The sequence below is a fragment of the Muscardinus avellanarius genome (genome assembly GCF_963383645.1).
Source record: "Muscardinus avellanarius genome assembly, chromosome: 2".
Taxonomy (NCBI): Eukaryota; Metazoa; Chordata; class Mammalia; order Rodentia; family Gliridae; genus Muscardinus; species Muscardinus avellanarius.
The window spans coordinates 22,664,746-22,682,598 of NC_137787.1; the positions used below are offsets into that span (position 1 = coordinate 22,664,746).

Sequence of the window (17,853 nt, forward strand, 5' to 3'; positions counted from 1 at the left end):
ACGGGGCAGAGAAGAGCTGGCCTGCAGTGGCAGCCCTCCTAGGGGCACAGTGGCCGTGAGTGAGGTGGGAACTCTCTTCTCCTAGGGAGGCGGGTGCAGGTGAGGGGTCTGGGGCTGAGCAGGCACAGGACAGGCGCTGTGCTTTTCAGTTCATCCATGGATCTGGGTCCCCACAGCCAGCCTGGCACCATACAACCCACACAAAATTCACTTTCATTGTAATGTAATCACTTGGACTATTATCCTGCCAGGACCTCACACGAATGTTCAACAATTTAAAAACATCAGGCCAATGGCACGCCGTGAGGACTGCCTCAAGTTTCAACCACAGTGATGTTTGAACATGAGCTTTTCTTTCTTTAAGGAATGCAGACAATTGAGGGTTGTTTTTCTTAGTGAATAACTCCAAGAATGGGAATTATTACTTCAGCTTTAGTTTAAAAGGCAGAAAGAGACCTAAGTGCAACGATGGCCACTCACTCGTACCTTCTGAACACTCTGACCTTTGTCTTTTCATTTAGTTAAATAATGACTGAAACCTGTGTCTCTGGAGATCAGCATATCCCCATAGGTAGCTTCTCCATCTAATTTTTTTTTTTTTTTTTTTTTTTTTTGCAGGTCTGGGGATGGAACCCAGGGGCATTCGACCTCCGAGCTATAGCCCCTGCCCTATTTTTTATTCTTTACTTTGAAACTGGGTCTCACTGAGTTGCAGAGGGCTTCACTAAGTAGCTGAGGCTGTCTGCAAACCGTGATCCTCCAGTCTCAGCCTCCCAAATGCTGGGATTACAAGTGTGGGCCACCACGCCCGGCTTCCATCTAATTTTTTTTTCCCTAAAGGCAAATGGCCATGGTTCTCATAGCAAGAAGAAAACTCCCCTCTTGGGTGTGTGAGCCGAGCCCACTCTCCTTTTAAGCTGCAGCCCCTTCAACCCACTTGGGGTAAGACGGCCTCCCAGGGACCCAAAGCACAGCTTGGTTCAGCTCTAGGAACAGAGGGACTCAGGTCTTGGGGTGATGTGGCCATGGTCCCCCAAATTTATTTTCAAGGCAGATACAATTATAATGTTTAATCATTTCTGAGTACTAAAACCATTCTGGCAGAAGAAGGTCAGAATTATTTTGTTTTTTTGTCGGGGCCCACTTGGCTGGACCGAGATGGCACCCAGGCTTGTTGCCAGCGTGGACTCAAGATGGCGCCTAGGCTTGCAGCCAAGTCACGAGGCTCACGAGGCTGGCGGTGCCCTGAGCCTGGGCAGTGAGCCCTATCAGGCGCCCTACGGATGATCAGTGACGCAGCGCCTCGTGCTACCACCAGCCCGCCTATGAGAGGGTTAGAAATGCGCATGCCCTAGCTGTGGAAAGCTTGGGGTTGGTGGAGTGATGAGGGAGGGGTTATGAGACTGATACATATTTGCCTGCTGTGCGCATTGAGTGGGAAGCATTAAAGAGGAAGCATCATTCAGCAGACTCGGCGTTTGTGTCTTCTTTCCTGGGGCTCTGCAGGACGAAGCCTTAGGGACGCGATATTTTTTAAAGATAAAAGAGAGACAGAGAAAGACAGGGGGACACTTGGTGACTACTCACATGACACACGGGATTTTGGCTTCAGCTGTTCTGTTGAAGAAAAGAATGAGGGCTTCTTTCTGCTGCTGCTTCTGTTGGAAGAAAAGCAGAGAGCAGTGTCACGCATTGCTCTGGGTGACACCAGTCGTTGCCACCAGTCACCAGAGTCCAGGAGCCCAGCCCTGACATGACTTATCCGCTCACTCCGGCTGAGTCTCAGGAACTGCCTGGTCGGCCTTGAGTCACACTACAGCTATGCTCTCATTCTCTGAGAACCGCTGTAAGATTCCAGTGCAACTGGAAGAGGAAAGCTCCAGGTGGGGCTTCACCACATGCACCAAACCCCTGGAATAGACACATGCTGTGGCCAAGCACAGCTGTGTGCTGCGGCCTGGCCACAGTGCAGGTGGACATCTGTCCGGCCTGACTTTTGCCTCCCCCTTCTCTTCTCTCAGGCTGTGTCTGTGCACAACTGATAAGCTCATCTGTGGGCTTAGACCCTGTAGGTGAGAATTAAGTGACTAACACACACAAAGCATCCTGCTGAACAGGCAGCAAAGGTCCGGCAAATGCTGTCTACTAACGGTACTTTTGTTTACTTTTTAGATTTTATACAGTAGACATCTGTTGTGTTGTTGTTGTTGTTGTTGTTGTTGTTGTTGTTGTTATTTTGCACAGCTAGGGATCAAACCCCAGTTCTTGCATGTACAAGGCAAGTGCCTGACCGCTGAGCTACACCCCCAGCCCTACTGTATTTTTAATGTGAGAGAAAGCAATAGTTTTATCTTTAAAAAAATTCTTTAAACTGGGTCGACACAATATTACCCATTAATGATCTTGCTTCCTTTGTTAGCTAGGGACCAAGAAATTTTAAATAACCTGTATTCTTTGCTCCTGCCTCCTAGACTTTTATGATGTTACATCCACTGGAGTTTTCAAATTTATTTTTCTATGTTGGAAATCTGAATGGATTGTCAAATGACAGGGTGAACTGATACTGTCACTAGGAAGTTCACACAGACCTGCTCTATTATTCTGCTCTTGGTCTTGCTGATCAAAGATGGCTTTAGACAAAAGATGATTACAGTAAGCTGTCCTTAGCCTATGAAGAGATAGCCATTACTTCAGCTGAAAATGAGAAAAAGCTTTCATTTAACACTATATTTTATAAATTGGCTGCTTCACCTTGGCTTCTGTGATTTAAAGCTTTTCAGAAAATGTCTTCCTCCAGATGGAGAGACATGAAGGAACAAAGAACCAATTCTTGACAGTCAGGTCAGGAGTGCTTGGCGGAGCCACCATGATGTGCAAAACTGCGGGGAAACTTGGGCTAAAATGCAACTATAAAAATCTAGAGAGAAAAGACTTTTTGTAGAGTCGTAGGCTTCCTTATTTGATTAGAATCACAAAACCACGATTCCCATTTTTACTCTTTCAACTTAAGACTTCACAGTTGGTCGGGGCTTGGAAGGGTTGTCAGTGGTAGTCTAGTCCACCCCAGCTGATGCTGGCTCCCTTTCTAAATGAAGCTGGAGCAATGCTCCCAGCTGGGTTCACCAGTTAGCAATGCACCGGAGCAATGGCCTCAGTAGCAGAAAGGCTTTGATGGCCCAGGGTATAAAGGCCACAAACTCATGCTCTACCCAGACCTTCTATCACAAAAATAAGTTCACATTAAAGAACACAAAGGGGCATCAAGTTTTTAAGGACTTATTGTCTGAAAGGATTTAGTGTGCGGCTTCAGTGATACACTGGAGGTAATCCGCACCAACTCCATCTCTATCTATTGGACATATACACTTTGCCTAAGACTCCACGGAAGCAGAGAGCATCTTTCAAGTGCTGGATGGAGAAGGACTCTGGGCTTTTAGGTAGATTCCTGTATTACATTGCAACTTAGGTTTTATCCTCATGATCTGCAAAATAGGGAGTGAAGACTCCAGGGAGTTTATAAGACAAAGATGATGATCATGTGAGCAGGGCTGAGCATTGACACTATCCTTACACATTTTTTCAGCACCAAGACAGGTCATGGCTCCCTTTTCTGGATAAAAAATGTCCCCCTAAAATTAAGAGATTTGTACAGCTATCTAAAGTTATAAAATACTCCATATTCCTCATTTTTGTGGCTTATCTTAGTTTCCTATTATCACCAGTGAACTCTGAAATTAAACTTTGAGGCTGCATCAAAGATCATTTTTGGAAAGCGTCACTCATCTGACTTGAGGAACTATACAGGATAGCAGAAGTTTTTAAAATGTTTTCAGACCTTGCTGTACTAAGATCCCCAAGGCTTCCATTTCTTTCCTTCTTTTCTTCTTGACTATAGTATACAATTTATAGTGGCATCCTAGCCAGTTATTTTGTGGTCCCCTCCTAGCTCAATTAAAATTCTTACTAATGGCTTTTTATAGTTGTTCAGTTGTTTAGTAGAGGACATTAGCTGTCTTCATTCTGGGTCAGGAGTGGACCAGGTACAGCAAGGGTATTCCCTGGGCAATACCACAAAACACTGATAGACTTAACAAGGAACAACTTTACTAGCCCCAAACATGGCAGTTGTTGTTGTTGCTGTTGTTGTTGTTGTTGTTGGTGGTGGTGGTGTGTGTGTGTGTGTGTGTGTGTGTGTGTGTGTGTGGTGTGTATGTGTGTTGGTGGTATTAGGAATTAAACCCAGGGACATTATACCTCTGGGGTATACCCCCAGCTCTATTTTATTTATATTTTGCAACAGAATCTCACTAGTTGCTGAGGCTGTCCTCAAACCTGCAATTCTCCTGTCTCAGCTTCCCAAGTACTGGGATTACAGTTGTATGCTACCACACCCTGCTCAAGACATAGCATTTTATAAACATTTAAAATTTCGTATTCAAAAGGATTCTATGTCTGAATTTTTTCTTTAATGTTATATTTGTTTAACTTCTTCACTGGTCTTCTTATCTGGTAAAATTCACTAGTAGAAAAAAGTCACTAGACATTAGAGATTTAAGAAAAAATTATAAGAAAAAAATTTACAGTTGAGGGAAAATTTTTCTATTTGCTAAACCTTTTCTTTTGTAGTACTGGGGATTGAACTCAGGACTTATAATACCACTGAGCTACACTCCCAGTCCCCCTTCACTAGACTTTTATCTCTAGAAGTCAGAAGAAGACCACTGAGACTGATTTCAGTGGCAGAGCACACTAGTGCTGCAGAAAATTTTAAAAAATATATAACTTGAGAGCACGGCTCTGTATGCACACACCAGTGCCCTTGTCCTCTGAAAACTCCACAGCAAAGAGATTAGGCCAGCTATTTGCTTGGAGCCATTCTGTATTCTATTTATGTTATAATACAACATAAATTCAACAGGATGACAATTTACCAGTGCATCATCTATCCTACCCTGTTTCCAAAAGTTAGCAGCTATGTTTGCTCATCACCTGGTAAAATGCCACTAAAACATCACACGTTTGACTCCTGTCGCTCTAATTTACGTTGTAACCTCCCAGCAGGCTGAGATCTCAGCTGTGTCTAAGTTTCTTTACGTGGGGCGATATCAAGCCCAGATAATGATTTGCCATAAAGTCAAAAAGTACCAATGATTGTATTTTCTTGCCAATAAAAACCACATACAGCTAGTAGAGATTACTTTATAGCACTTTATAAAGTATGACACTAAAGAAGAAATAAAAGTAACTTGAAAAGATAAAAACACCAGGGTTGTTAGGGGCCTAAGTTAGAGAGGCAAAGGCCTGGAGGAGTCATAAGACCCTAGGCAAAGTGCAATCTCTGTGAGCCTCAGTTTCCCCTCTCCTGTTAGCCATGAATAAGATTCAAACGTTTACAGAGGTCTAGCCAGGTAACTGTAGCACACATCAGTAATCCTAGCCATTGGGAGGATGAGGCAGGAGGATCACAAGTTCAAATCCAGCCTGGGCAACTTAGTGAGATCCTGTCTTAAAATAAAATTTTTAAAAGGCTGGGGATATAGTTCTGTACTAGAATGCTTGCCTTGTATGTGCAAGCCCTGGGTCCAGTCCCTAGTATTACACACAAACAAACAAGCAAACAAACAAAAACACCCCAAAGTTTTGAGGGTTTGAAAATTCTGCTTTGTTATACTAACACAGATGAGGTGTACAGTTAGAGGGGAAGCATGTGTATTAAATACATGTAGGATTGTCTAACAACTGTTACTATAAATTGTACAGTACTGCCAGAAGAAAAAACAAACGGAAGCACCAGGACCTGATACTCAGTACAGCGAGGTCTGAAGGCATTTTAAAAGCTCTGCTGTCCTGTGTAGTTCTTCAAGTCAGGTGCGTGACTCCATTCTCAAAACACACTGAGCATAAATTTAAGCTTTCTTTGAGGTTCTCAGAACCTATATCACCATCTTGCCTGTCCTAGAGTTATTTGTATGACTGCCCATTAATAGCAATCCACACGAGCATAAAACCATAATTACTAAATGATTTTCAGAACAGATCGGATAGGCTGTGAAATACACCTCCTACCCAGGGAAGTGGAAAAAAAAATCAAAGCAAAGACTAGTTCTGAATACCTTGGACCATTTTCACACATTGTCTCTGAAAAGGAATGCCTGTGGACATGTCTAGAACCGCCTCTAGACCTGCACTCACAGTTTGGACCTTGGTCATCTCCAAGGCTGCGGCATCCAGGGTGGCTCTGGCCCTGGCACTGATCCGTCCCGGGGAGACCACGACCATCTTGCGCTGTTTGGCCGGCAGCTGGGAAAGGACTTCGGACTTGAGGCGCCGCAGCATGACGGCTTCTTCCAGCAGGAGCTTCAGCTCTCCCAGGTTGGAGGAGCCCGAGTAGTCCCATCCCCACTGCATCTGCGGAGACAGAGCGCAGGTTAGACAGCTCATGGGCTTGTGCCACCCAGGAGTCTCTTCTCATCACCCAGCTCTGTTCAGAGCATGCCAAGTGACCTTGCATGGACAAATGAACTTCCAATAATAATAAAAAATGAAAAAAGAAAGGAGGTTTGAAAAGCATCATGGCTGTCTACAACCTGCACTAACCTTAGTTGCAAATGCAAAGTCAAATAATTTTTTATTATTAAACAAACAAAAAACTTGGCTTGTCAGACTATTCCTGTATAATAAGTATGAACATAAATGTTCCCCAAGGCTTAGCCTTCAGAGTCCACGGCACAACATAATAAACAATGTCAGTAACATTTTTATTTGACAGAATGTAGAAGGAGGTTAACTGTTGTTCCTCAGTAAGGATCTAGCAACCCAATCAAGTACGATTTAGCAAAAGTCAGCGCAGTATTGCTGCTGCTGGCGGCTGGGGTTGGCAGGGCAAGGCCAGAGCACCAGGTCTGCCAGTCTGGCTGAGCCCAAAGTTTCTGGAGGGCTTAGGCCATGCCTCATAACCATGATTCCCTCATTTAATAGACCCTGACAGTCAGTGAACTCAAATGCCTATAGCTAGGAAAGGTGTTAGCAATTAAAATAAGAATCCTGGCAGGGGTGTGCAGCTCAGTGGTAGAGCACTTGCATAAGGCTCTGGGTTCAATCCCTAGCAGTGCAAATAACAACAAGAACAACAATAATAACAGTAACAAATAAAATAAAAATCCTATCCATCACCAACAATCTTGTTGGCAACAGGGCTGATTTCCATAATCTTACAGAACACCAGTGAGCTGGTTTTCAGCTGCATCACCCTCTACTGACCCTGAGCTGCCCGAGGGTAGGAGCTAGGGATGGCCAGATTCTGTCTGACCTATTGCAGACAGAATTTTTCTACTTTTATTTTCATACGCCAAGGAACCTTTGCCACATCATCTACATCCTTGCCTCTGCCTAGACAGAGGTTCTCAAACATATTCAGCTTACCATCCTCTTTTCAGAAAAAAATTACTCAGCAACCCCCCCCCCCAATCTACCTTCTTTAATCAAATAAACAGCAAGATGTGGCAATAAATTTGTGTTCTTTTGTATATCTATATTTCTTTTTTTTGGTGGTGCTGGGGTTCCTGGAAGCCCTTCTACCTCCAGGCTACGCTCCCAGACCTATACTTTTTTTATTTGGAAACAGGGTCTCTTAAGCCAGTGCCGCTGGCTTCAAACCAGCGCGATCCTCCTGTCTCCGCCTCCCAAGTGCGGGGATTACAAGTATGCGCCACCACGCCCGGCTGTATATCTATATTTCATTCTAGTGCCCCCAGGGGGGCAGCATTGCCCACTTCGGGAACCTATGGGGCCCAGGACCTCACCTCTAGCTTACCCTCTGCCCTTCTCTAGGCCCAGCAGCTAGCACAGACTTCCTGCTGGTGGAGGCTGCTGACGCTCCGAGCTCCACACCCTGCAGGGTTGCCACTGGCCCCTTTCCTGGAAAATGCTCACTTGGAATTACTACAAACATTACGATTTCTTCTTGCCCTTGAGAATACTACAGCCAGGTCAATTGTATATCATATAAATATGACTTACTTATATGATACATATGTAAATATACTATACATATATTTATGATATTATTTATATTATATATAATTCTCAAAATGCAGTATTTATATGATACACAATTCTCAAAGTGCAGTCCAGTTCCCTGGCCCCTATTCTTTTGTTCATTCATATTGTGGTCAAAAAGAAGGTATGGAAAGGCTGTCAAAATCCGGGTGAGGAATGGAAGTAAATCAGGGCTAGGGAAGAGAGAATGAATACCCGCTTGGCGTCACAGTAGCGAAGTCCAAAGGTGTGGAACTGAGGGAAGAAAGTTGGCTTGACCGCGATGATCTGTGTGTACAGCTCTGCGGGCCGGGACATGGCTGGTGTGCCCGACAGCAAGATCACCCTCTTGGCCACCTAGAAATCAAACAGCCAAAGGTGCTCTGAACACAGGGAGGAGAGGTAGGAACCTTCAAAATGCCCCAGGGAAGCGGGAGCTGGGCCCCCTGGAATCTGGCCTTCCACTTCAGCCAGGCTTGAGGTTCAGCATCTCAGAAACCAGGGAAGATGTGGAATCCAAAGATACCAAAGACGAGCCTTACCCAGAACCCTGTGGCTGACCACCAGGGCCCAACGTCTCAGAAGGGCACCATGACCAGTGGATGTCGTCTCCTTGTCTTTAACACATTACCCTGAGTTGTGTCTCCCTCACGAGACGGAAAGCTTCGTGAGATTGAGGACAGAGCTCTGTCCTTTTTATTTCTGGCAGCATTTTGTGCCTCACACCAAGTAAGTAATCGATATATATTCAATGGATGCTGAGAAAAATCAGAAGGTAGCTAGTGAGCGTCACAGGGAACCTGGTGTAAACTCAAAGAATCTTGGGAATAGGAAGTCGGAGAAAGAGCAATAGGACCGAACTTCCTGCTGAATGCATTTCTGACATCCAAGGCGAATTTACAATCAGGTAATGATACCACTAGGACCTGGAAGAAGCGATAGGGCTTGCTTATATCGAAGCCTCCATTTGATTTTCTTTAAAGAAAAATAAGGCCTTTACTAACTTCACCATGGTTCAGACCTAGAGATCCCTGCCTCTAACTCACTGTGTAGTTATTAAGGACTTCATGGGTGGCACTCGGATCCAGCCACCCTACATTCTGCCCAGGTCTGCAGCAGCCTGCTCAGCAGTGGGCAGGATGGAAAAGTCAGTTCCAATGATGAACTCCAGGGTCTTCATTAGCCTGAGAGTGACCTGACCCAAGTATATCAGAGTGAACTCTGCACCACTTGGGGAAGATGGGGAAGAGGGTGAAACCGGACAGAGAGACAGTCCTGCTGTGTTGCAACTAATATCTGCCATAAATTACTGGAGGGAAAATTCACTTCAGCTCTGGGAAGGGACTCTGGCGTGGAATTCAGTTGTCTAGAAACAGCTTGTTAACCACTGTAACCTTGAGTTAATGACAGTAATAAAAGGCAATCACATGAGGTAACTCTCCTAGGGAAGAAATGAGGTTTTCAAATGGATAATACACTGCTTCATAAAAATAAATAAATAAGGGTGTAATAGTGGGAAGAAAAATGATTCCTTATAAATATACACTATATATAGTTCTCAAAATGCACCTCTGCTTGCCAACCACTGCCAATACCTAGTTCTATTGTGATGGGAGAGCCATAAATTTTTCCAGCTGTACTTTTCCATAGTTCAGTTACTTGGACCTTCTAATTTCCTGCACAGTTTAGTACAGACTTATTAAAATAACAATGGGCTTTGTGAACGATGTCTGTAGCATCTCTTGCCCTGGCTTTAGATCACTGCAACGAAAGGGGCCAGATGAAAAGTCCTATCAATAAAAGAGGCTGTTATCATCCCAAACCCATTCCCCATGCCGATGTGCTTGCCTGGGAACGGAGCCTGGGCAAAAACAGCTTGTGGACCAGGCAACAGAAATTCATTCCAGGGCCCTCTCTCAGATATTCATAGGGTCTCAGATATTCAATACAGGGTCACTTCTCCCATACACTTCCCAGACCAGTTTGTTGGGAGCTGTGCAAATGAATGTTTGTAGATGTTAAAAGAAATTGCATTACAGAGAAAGAAAAAAGGCGGGTTTGAAAAGAAACCAGAATGGCATCTTATCTATTATGTGATGATTTAGCCTGCTCCCTGCTCAGCCCCAACATGTTCATGTTACCATCACTGTCATCTATAAGGCCTTTAATCTGTGCCCAGCTGCAAATAATCTGTATGATTTATATGTCTCTACCTCTAAGAACTTCCAAGCTAGGAAAATATAAATGCATAAAACTACATAAATCAAGACTAAATTCAACACTTTATAGTTAACTCCCCTGGCTAAAGAAAAAAGTGGCATTCAAGAAAACTATGAATAGAACAATGTAAAAAAATATTTCTGCTTGGTGTTGGAAAGAGATTGTGACTCAGGAGCAGACAGTGTTGGGGCAGATGACTTTCCAGTCTTAATTTCCTCATGGATTAGGGATGAGAAAACCTGCAGAACAGGTCACTAGCAGGGCATGTTGGTATATATAATTTACCAGGAGAATCCTATGTGGTTAATTGAAATGAATAACCTACACATAGATTTTAAAAATTGAGCCCAAAGAATGCTCTACTGTAGAAAAAGAACTGGAGTTAAATTCATACAAGAAGCTGTTCAAAAATGTTTCATCATTTTCCATTGCTATCTCTCTCCCTCTCCTCTCTCTCTCTCTCTCTCTCTCTCTGTTCCCAGCTGAGCTGCAAATTTGCTTTGCTGAATTATACTGATTGGCTATGAAGTATTTCACCAAGACCTAGACCAGGAATAAAATTATGTTCTCCAAAGCTCAGTCTCGTTCTTATACCCAGCATTGTTCCCAACAGTACTCTAAATAAAGCTCATGCAATAAACTCAACTTAGCAGGACATCAAGAATGGTGGGTAACATCAAAGAGAAGGCGATGTTCACACCACCCCATGTCCCAATACTCACTAACTCTGACGTGTTAGGGACACTGAAGCTACTAAACTTTAACTAGTTCAGAAGTCATTCTAGATCTTCAAAACTAAGGAAGGTGAGAAGCATGGTCTGGGGCAAGTGACCCACAACATGCAGATCAAGAACAGACTCAGAGCCACTGCCCAAGAAGGAACAGTGGAGCCGGCACTCGCCGGGAGGTTGAAGGCCCAGACCAGAAGAAAGACCAAGATGGAGAAAGAATGCACCGATGGAAATCTGGAAAAAAAACAGGTTCTGTTCTTCACTCTGCCCCAAGCAGTGCTCCCATGACAAAAAGACCAAACTAAAATCAACAGTGTCAAGCTGGTGTGGTGGCGCTCGCTTGTAATCCCAGCATTCAGGAGGCTGAGACCAGCGAGGATGGCATTCGCAGATGGCCTCAGCTAGTGAGGTCTTTTGCAACTCAATGAGACCCTGTTTCAAAATAAAGATTAAAAAAAAAATAGAACTGGGGGTGTAGCTTGGAGGTAGAATGCCCCTGGGTTCTATCCCCAGTACTGTAAAAAGATCAACGGTGTCACCATAGCCACTATGACCCAGGGCTGCTGCCCCCAGCACCAGCAGATGGCCACCTCCCCCACAGCACAACCTCGGGAAAGGTCCTGCGGAGCCTCGGGCAGATCCACTTCCTTCTAAGTTCTCACCTCTGTTCCAAGAAGTCTGAAGGGGACTGACATTTCTAAACTGATGTGCACAGTCACGGTGCTTCTGAGCTAAGCAAGTGTCATTGCTGTTATCAATGAAATACTGATGCCACATATGAGGCAGTCCCTGGGGGAGCAGAGGTAGGATGAAGGTTGTGATTACAGTGTATTGATTCAAAATACCAAGATGCTATAATGAGAATACAGCAAGCAAGCGATGTAATTATAGTTGATTAAAGTATACCATTCTGAGCTTTAAGGCATACAAACCGCTTATGTGTAGGTATTATTAAGATAGCATACACACTAAAATTAAATTCCAAAATGGATTTTTTTTTTTACTCTGGAAAACACAGTCCATTTTTCCTTAAGTATCAGATGCTAATATTTTTTTTTTAATCTAGCTCTGTAATGACCTTGAGGAAAGAAACAAGAAAAGCTGGACATGGACTTCTAGAACTTGTCATACCAGGGGAGAAGAGAGAGCCTGCCCGCTGGTACTCTTCAGCCCTCTGGCTTCAAGGAGGCAAAGAGGCGTCTTCCAGATGCAGAGGGACTGGGGTTTCCACTCTGTACCTCGAGATCAGCTGAAAATCTGGTCAGTTATCTTAGTGTCGTATATGTAAGAGCTATGATGTGGTTAAAAGTCCATCAAAAGGGAATAGAAGATACATATGTTGATGGGTTTATAGAACAGAATGCTATTTGCAAGAATGAGGGAGAGTCATTTAGGATGACATGGAATGACTTTCAAGAGTCATTAAGGAGAAAAAATAGGTATAAAATACTGGTTGTAGAACACTCTGGAGGGACAAAGGACACACTCTTATTCACATGAGTGTAGGCAATTTCACAGAAGTAAACTGGAAAACCTGGTAACTATGGCTACCGAGAGAGAGAGAGAGAGAGAGAGAGAGAGAGAGAAAGAAGGAGGAGGAGGAAGAGGAGGAAGAGGAGGAGGAGGAGGAAGAGGAGGAGGAGGAGGAGGAGGAGGAGGAGGAGGAAGAGGAACTGGGCACTCCAAGGTATTTCTGGGGAGTGCACTGGTGGTTCTGTGGTAGGCATCTCACCTCCCAAGAGATTTTTCAATGCCCAACATTTTGTACCATTTGAATTTGTCATCTATTTGAACTACTTTAGTTAAAAAAAAAAAGAAAAGGCTGAGCTTTTTAGCCAATATCTAATCTAGCCAATCATTAGAGATTAAAAAAAAGTATCAACTTGCAGAAGAGAAACAGCTATTTATCAGAGGGTAGTAGGATTCTGGAGGCATTTAAAAATTTTAATTTTGTTATTGTACTGGCTTAACAACAGTAATAGAGCCAATATAAATAAAACCAATGAAACTAACAAACCCAAAACCCAAGCGCACACCTGGATGTTCAGAAGAGTAACGCTAATCCTCAGAGTTGGCGTCATGTGGAGGGAAATTCTGAATGGGAGTGAAAATGGTTATGTCCCGTCAGACCTGACTTCAGAGGGTGTTTCCAGCAGGTAACATGAAAATCAACCCAGCAATTCTGCTTGTAAGAATTTGTCCTAATAGGATAAGCATACAAGGTCCACATAATGGATGATGTTGGCTCACAGAATCATTTATAACAGCCAAAAAAAAGGGAACGACCAAGTGCCTGACAATGAAGGTTAAATTACAAGGATGTGTTTATACAATGGAATTTTCTGTAGTCATTAAAAATAATGATCCTGCCCCCAAAATGGCATGTTAGAAAAATAACCAAATTGTTAACTGGTTTTCAGAAGATTTTAACTTTGATCTTCATAGTTTTCTGTCTTGCCTACTTTCATATCTTTAGACATAAAAATAGAACCACCTTGCTTAGTATTAGTAGCAAGGACAAAAAGTGCTATGGGGGGGGGATGTCCCCTCTCCCATGCGGTGATGATAACCTGTTTTTTACAACCTAACAACAGGTCTTCTATACATTGACTACTGTCACCACTTACAAAGCCCACATTTTCTAGTATAATCTGGCCCTGCTCTATCAGACTCTGCGACAATACTTAATTACCTCAGGAAGCACATGTACTGAAAATATCTTGTGATATTAATCATCAGAATATGCACATCAGAAGAACAATCAAGTGACATTAAATTCTGCCTTTATGTTGCTTACTAAAGACATACTTCGCTTCCTCCCAGCTATCTTTTTATTCCAGAAGCATTCAGCTCCATCTCCTCAGAGCATTTAGATTAGTGGTCCTCGACAGGGATGGGGCGGGAGGTGAATGGAGTGATTTGTCCTCCACAAGTACACTGCCAACATCTGGAGATGCTCTGGGCTGTCACAACTGGAGTCCCACTGGCCTTGAGTGGGTAGAGGCCAAGGATGCTAAACATGCACAGGAAACAACAAAGAATCTTTGGGCCTCAAATGTAGCAAGGCTAAGCAATTCCAATTCAGATAAAAATACAGCAGAAAGAGGTGAAACATTTGGTTAACAGAACAGCACAGAATGCCTCATCCCACTCCTTCACCCCACTCCTTTCACTGCCCAGCATTAGATGAAATCAATATTACAGGAGAGAGCCACCTCAAGATGCCTTCATACACAGCAGGCCACATTCATAGGCCCCATTTTAAACTATTATTTCATACAAGTTCTACAGAAAATGCAGAATAATATATACTTTTAGAAGTTTAAGGATTTGCTTTAAACGTGTTTGAAATATACCCAAGATATTACAGACATATATGCTGCTTCCAAAGGTCTGGCTCAGAGCACAGATTTCAGAACCCACTAGTTCCACGTGTCTCCCCAGGCAACGGCTACATCAACAAGGCGGTTGCTAAGAAGCGTTCATATTACAACTTTAATGATATAATCTATTGTGCAATCTCTTTTGTCTAAACAATCATGGGTACAGATTTAATTTTAGTTTTGGCTGTGATATTGGAACCACAGTACTGAGACCTATTAACATATTTCTAAAGAAGATATATTAAAGCCTCCTCAAAGATAGGTTGCCAGCTTACAAAAGACATTTCGTGTATGTGCCCATAAAAGGCTATAGACATACAAATATTTATAGGTAATGTTAGCAGAGATCAAGTTTTTGAAGTAAAATACATTTTTTTGGGGGGGTACTGGGGATCAAACCCAGGGACACTGTACCTGTAAGCTATGCTTCCAGATCTTTTTATTTATTTTTATTTATTTTATTTTAATTTTTTTTTTTAGTGGTACTGGGGTTCCTGGAGGCCCTTCTACCTCCAGGCTACACTTCCAGACCTATATTTTTTATATTTTTATTTGGAAGCAGGGTCTCCTAAGCCAGCGTGCGCAGCCGGCTTTGAACCTGCACGATCCTCCTGTCTCCGCCTCCCAAGCACGGGGATTACAAGCGTGCGCCACCATGCCTGGCAGACCTTTTTATTTTGAAACAGGGTCTCACTAAGTTACTGAGGGTTTTGCTAGATTGATGGAGCTGACCTTGAGCCTGAGATTAAAAGACTTTTTATTTTTAGATTTGTAGCATATGACATAATCCTGCCTTGGAAGAGGTATCATATTACCTGTTATTCCTTAGAAAATTAAAACTTGAAATGGGTATGCACTTTTATGTGTTTTGTGGGGAGGTGTAAAATTGAGTTAATTTTCATATGCTAAGCTTCACCAACATTCAGCAAGTCTGTTTTTCTTGGTTTGGGCAGAAGTGGACGCTTCTTTCAAGCACTGAAAGCTGCAGCTTCGAGTCACTGGGGCGACACGGAGGCCTGCTCAGTGCTGCTCAGGGTGAGGCCGCATTTCTGTCTGTCCTGTCCACACCCATCAGTATGGCTCGTCCAGGCATCTCTGAGACAGCGAACTCTCATGAGAGAAAATTGTGTTTGTAAACCGCCAACCACAGGAAGAAACTCACCTTAAGAAGATGGAAGGAAACTTTGGGGGCTTACCCCGTGTTATAGGTGGGGGGACCGGACAAAGAACACAGACTTGGGTGGGCAAGAGTGGCAGGCGGAACGCAGCGTAGACAGCCTGTCAGACACATGCAAATAAGATTTGACCCCACACCACCTCCCCATCCACCACTCCGAATCAGCCTCCCGCCAGCCCAGGTGCTCAGGAACAAGAGCAGCCTCTATGACCGAAGAGGCCGGGCCGGGGTGGAAAAGCATCTGCTTACCCAGCATGCATTGCTTCTGCAGCACTTCCTGCTGATACCACTGGCCCTGGTCTAGCTCTAAGTCTGGATAACTCATTTCCCTTGATTCCCAGTACCCTGATAGCATTGGAGCTACCAATAACTCGGTTTCTCCTGAGCTGTATAGTGGGTGAGCTGCTGTAGGCTGAGAACTGCTCAGGCATCACCCTGTCACTACAGTGGGTTGACAGCCAGAGGAAGGTTCTAGAGTCCAGTCCCAACGCTGTGACCCTCTAAAGGTCATCACTTGGGGAACTATGTCTATAGCAGGACATCAGGAAAAAAATATGGAATGGCAACAAACCTTCAGGAGAGAGGCCCTCGTGAACCCCGAGTCCCATCCACAGCTCACAGGCTGGGGTGGCGCCTGCCCATCTAGGAGCCCAGCACGCCCTAGCAAGGCCGTGGCCCTCCAAGTCCAGTGGCCACAGACCTCAGGCCCCTGCACAGCAACACTCACCTTCAGGATGGGAATGGCTGCTCGACATCGGGCTGTCTTGATGTTTTTGAGGAAGTGAGATTCATCCTGAAAGAAACAGCTACATGGGTGAACAAGGCCCAGTCCTGAGCCGATAGACAGAGCCCACCTTAAACTTGGCCCAGCACCTGCCATGTGGCACCTCCCTTGGCGTGTCTCATTTGAGGAGGCAGAGCAGCGGGCTCAGGAGGACCCAGGGCTCTGGGCCAGCTTCTTTACCAACACTATGAAAGCTGCTTCATCTCTCTGGGGGCAGTTTTCCACTGTGAGGAGGCTTAGTGAATCCCCGGACCCTCAGAGGCAGCTAGGGGCACAATCCACCAGAAGGAGTGTGCTGTTTGTGAGAGGCACCTTGCGTTTGCGCCACAGGAGTAAAGTGTGCTGCGGGCTCATCGCGTTCTGCGCTGGTGTGAGGCTCTGGGGTCCAGTGCCCGTCCTTGGGCTGCAGGAGTGGGAGGAGGAGGCTAGGGGCACTGAGAACTGCTCAGACATCAGCCTGTCACTACAGTGGGTTGAGCAAAGCACTGTGGGAACTGGGGAAGGAGAAGAGACAACGAGCCTCCTGTGCTTTTGGCATTGGCCAGTAGTTTAGAACACAGCCTTTGATGATTGCCAGCGCTGCACGCTGTGTATATGCAAACACAAATTTGTCATATTTTCTAAAGCAAAATGTGTACCTAATGCATCATTAGTACTGGGGGGAAGTTTTCTAGGTTGGTACATATTTCAGCTTCTGGCCATGTGACTCTGGGCAGCTAAATGATCTTTCTATGCTGTCAGTCTCTCCACCTATGAAATGGGTATCACAACAGTATGCCTGTAGAATGATATGTATCAGGTCATTTTAAGTCTTAAATGCCAGGTGTGGTGGTACACTGTAATCCTTGTACTTGGAAGGCTGAGACAGGAGGATCGCAATTCGTAGCCAGCCTCAGCTACTTAGTGAGGCCCTCCACAACTTAGTAAGACCCTGTTTCAAAATAAAAAATAGGTTGGGGATGTAGCTCAGAGGCACAGTGCCCCTGGGTTCAATCCCCAGCACCACACACACACAAAGTCTTAAATGGGTTAACACATTCAAAGACTTTAGCCCTGCCATTCAGCAAGCACTCCATTGTAGAAGTGCCCTATGATGGGGCTACCAGAGAGACGCCAGCTCTGTCCCTGAAGATATCCATAAGGCCCCACTCCTGTTCCACTTCAGCCATGATAAGCAAAGAGGATCCCGAGAGCATGGTGCAAGGAGAAAGAGGACCCCCAAAGCATCCAGATGGTATTGTCCCAGAAACTCGGGTGCAAAATTCAGATTCATATTTCATGACAGTCACAGAAAAGAAATTTAGAGAGAAATTGCAGAAAGTAAAATGGGAAAGGGAATGAGCCCTTTCTACCAACTGGTAAAAAGATAACACTACTGGAACAAATCACAAGCAATGGCTTGACACTGACGTCTCTTCTAAGAAGCATCATATCTGGGAGCTGTCACTTGATTCCTTCCTACAAAGTTTCTTTGAAGCCAAAAGATGAGAGAGGACTTTTACTTCACTTCAGAACAAACCA

At 44.3% G+C, this 17,853-nt stretch overlaps 1 protein-coding gene across 1 annotated transcript in view; it reads right to left on the reverse strand.

The window, feature by feature from the left end:
* SMARCAL1 (SNF2 related chromatin remodeling annealing helicase 1) overlaps positions 1-17,853 on the reverse strand; it is a gene marked incomplete at both ends in the record, with an annotated part of 58,224 nt that overhangs the window by 18,035 nt on the left and 22,336 nt on the right. Inside the window, 4 exons of the mRNA XM_080689085.1 lie at positions 1,588-1,658; positions 6,193-6,408; positions 8,254-8,394; positions 16,276-16,341. Of these exons, the coding sequence (XP_080545211.1) occupies positions 1,588-1,658; positions 6,193-6,408; positions 8,254-8,394; positions 16,276-16,341 (494 nt within the window). The remainder of the gene's footprint in view (positions 1-1,587; positions 1,659-6,192; positions 6,409-8,253; positions 8,395-16,275; positions 16,342-17,853) is intronic.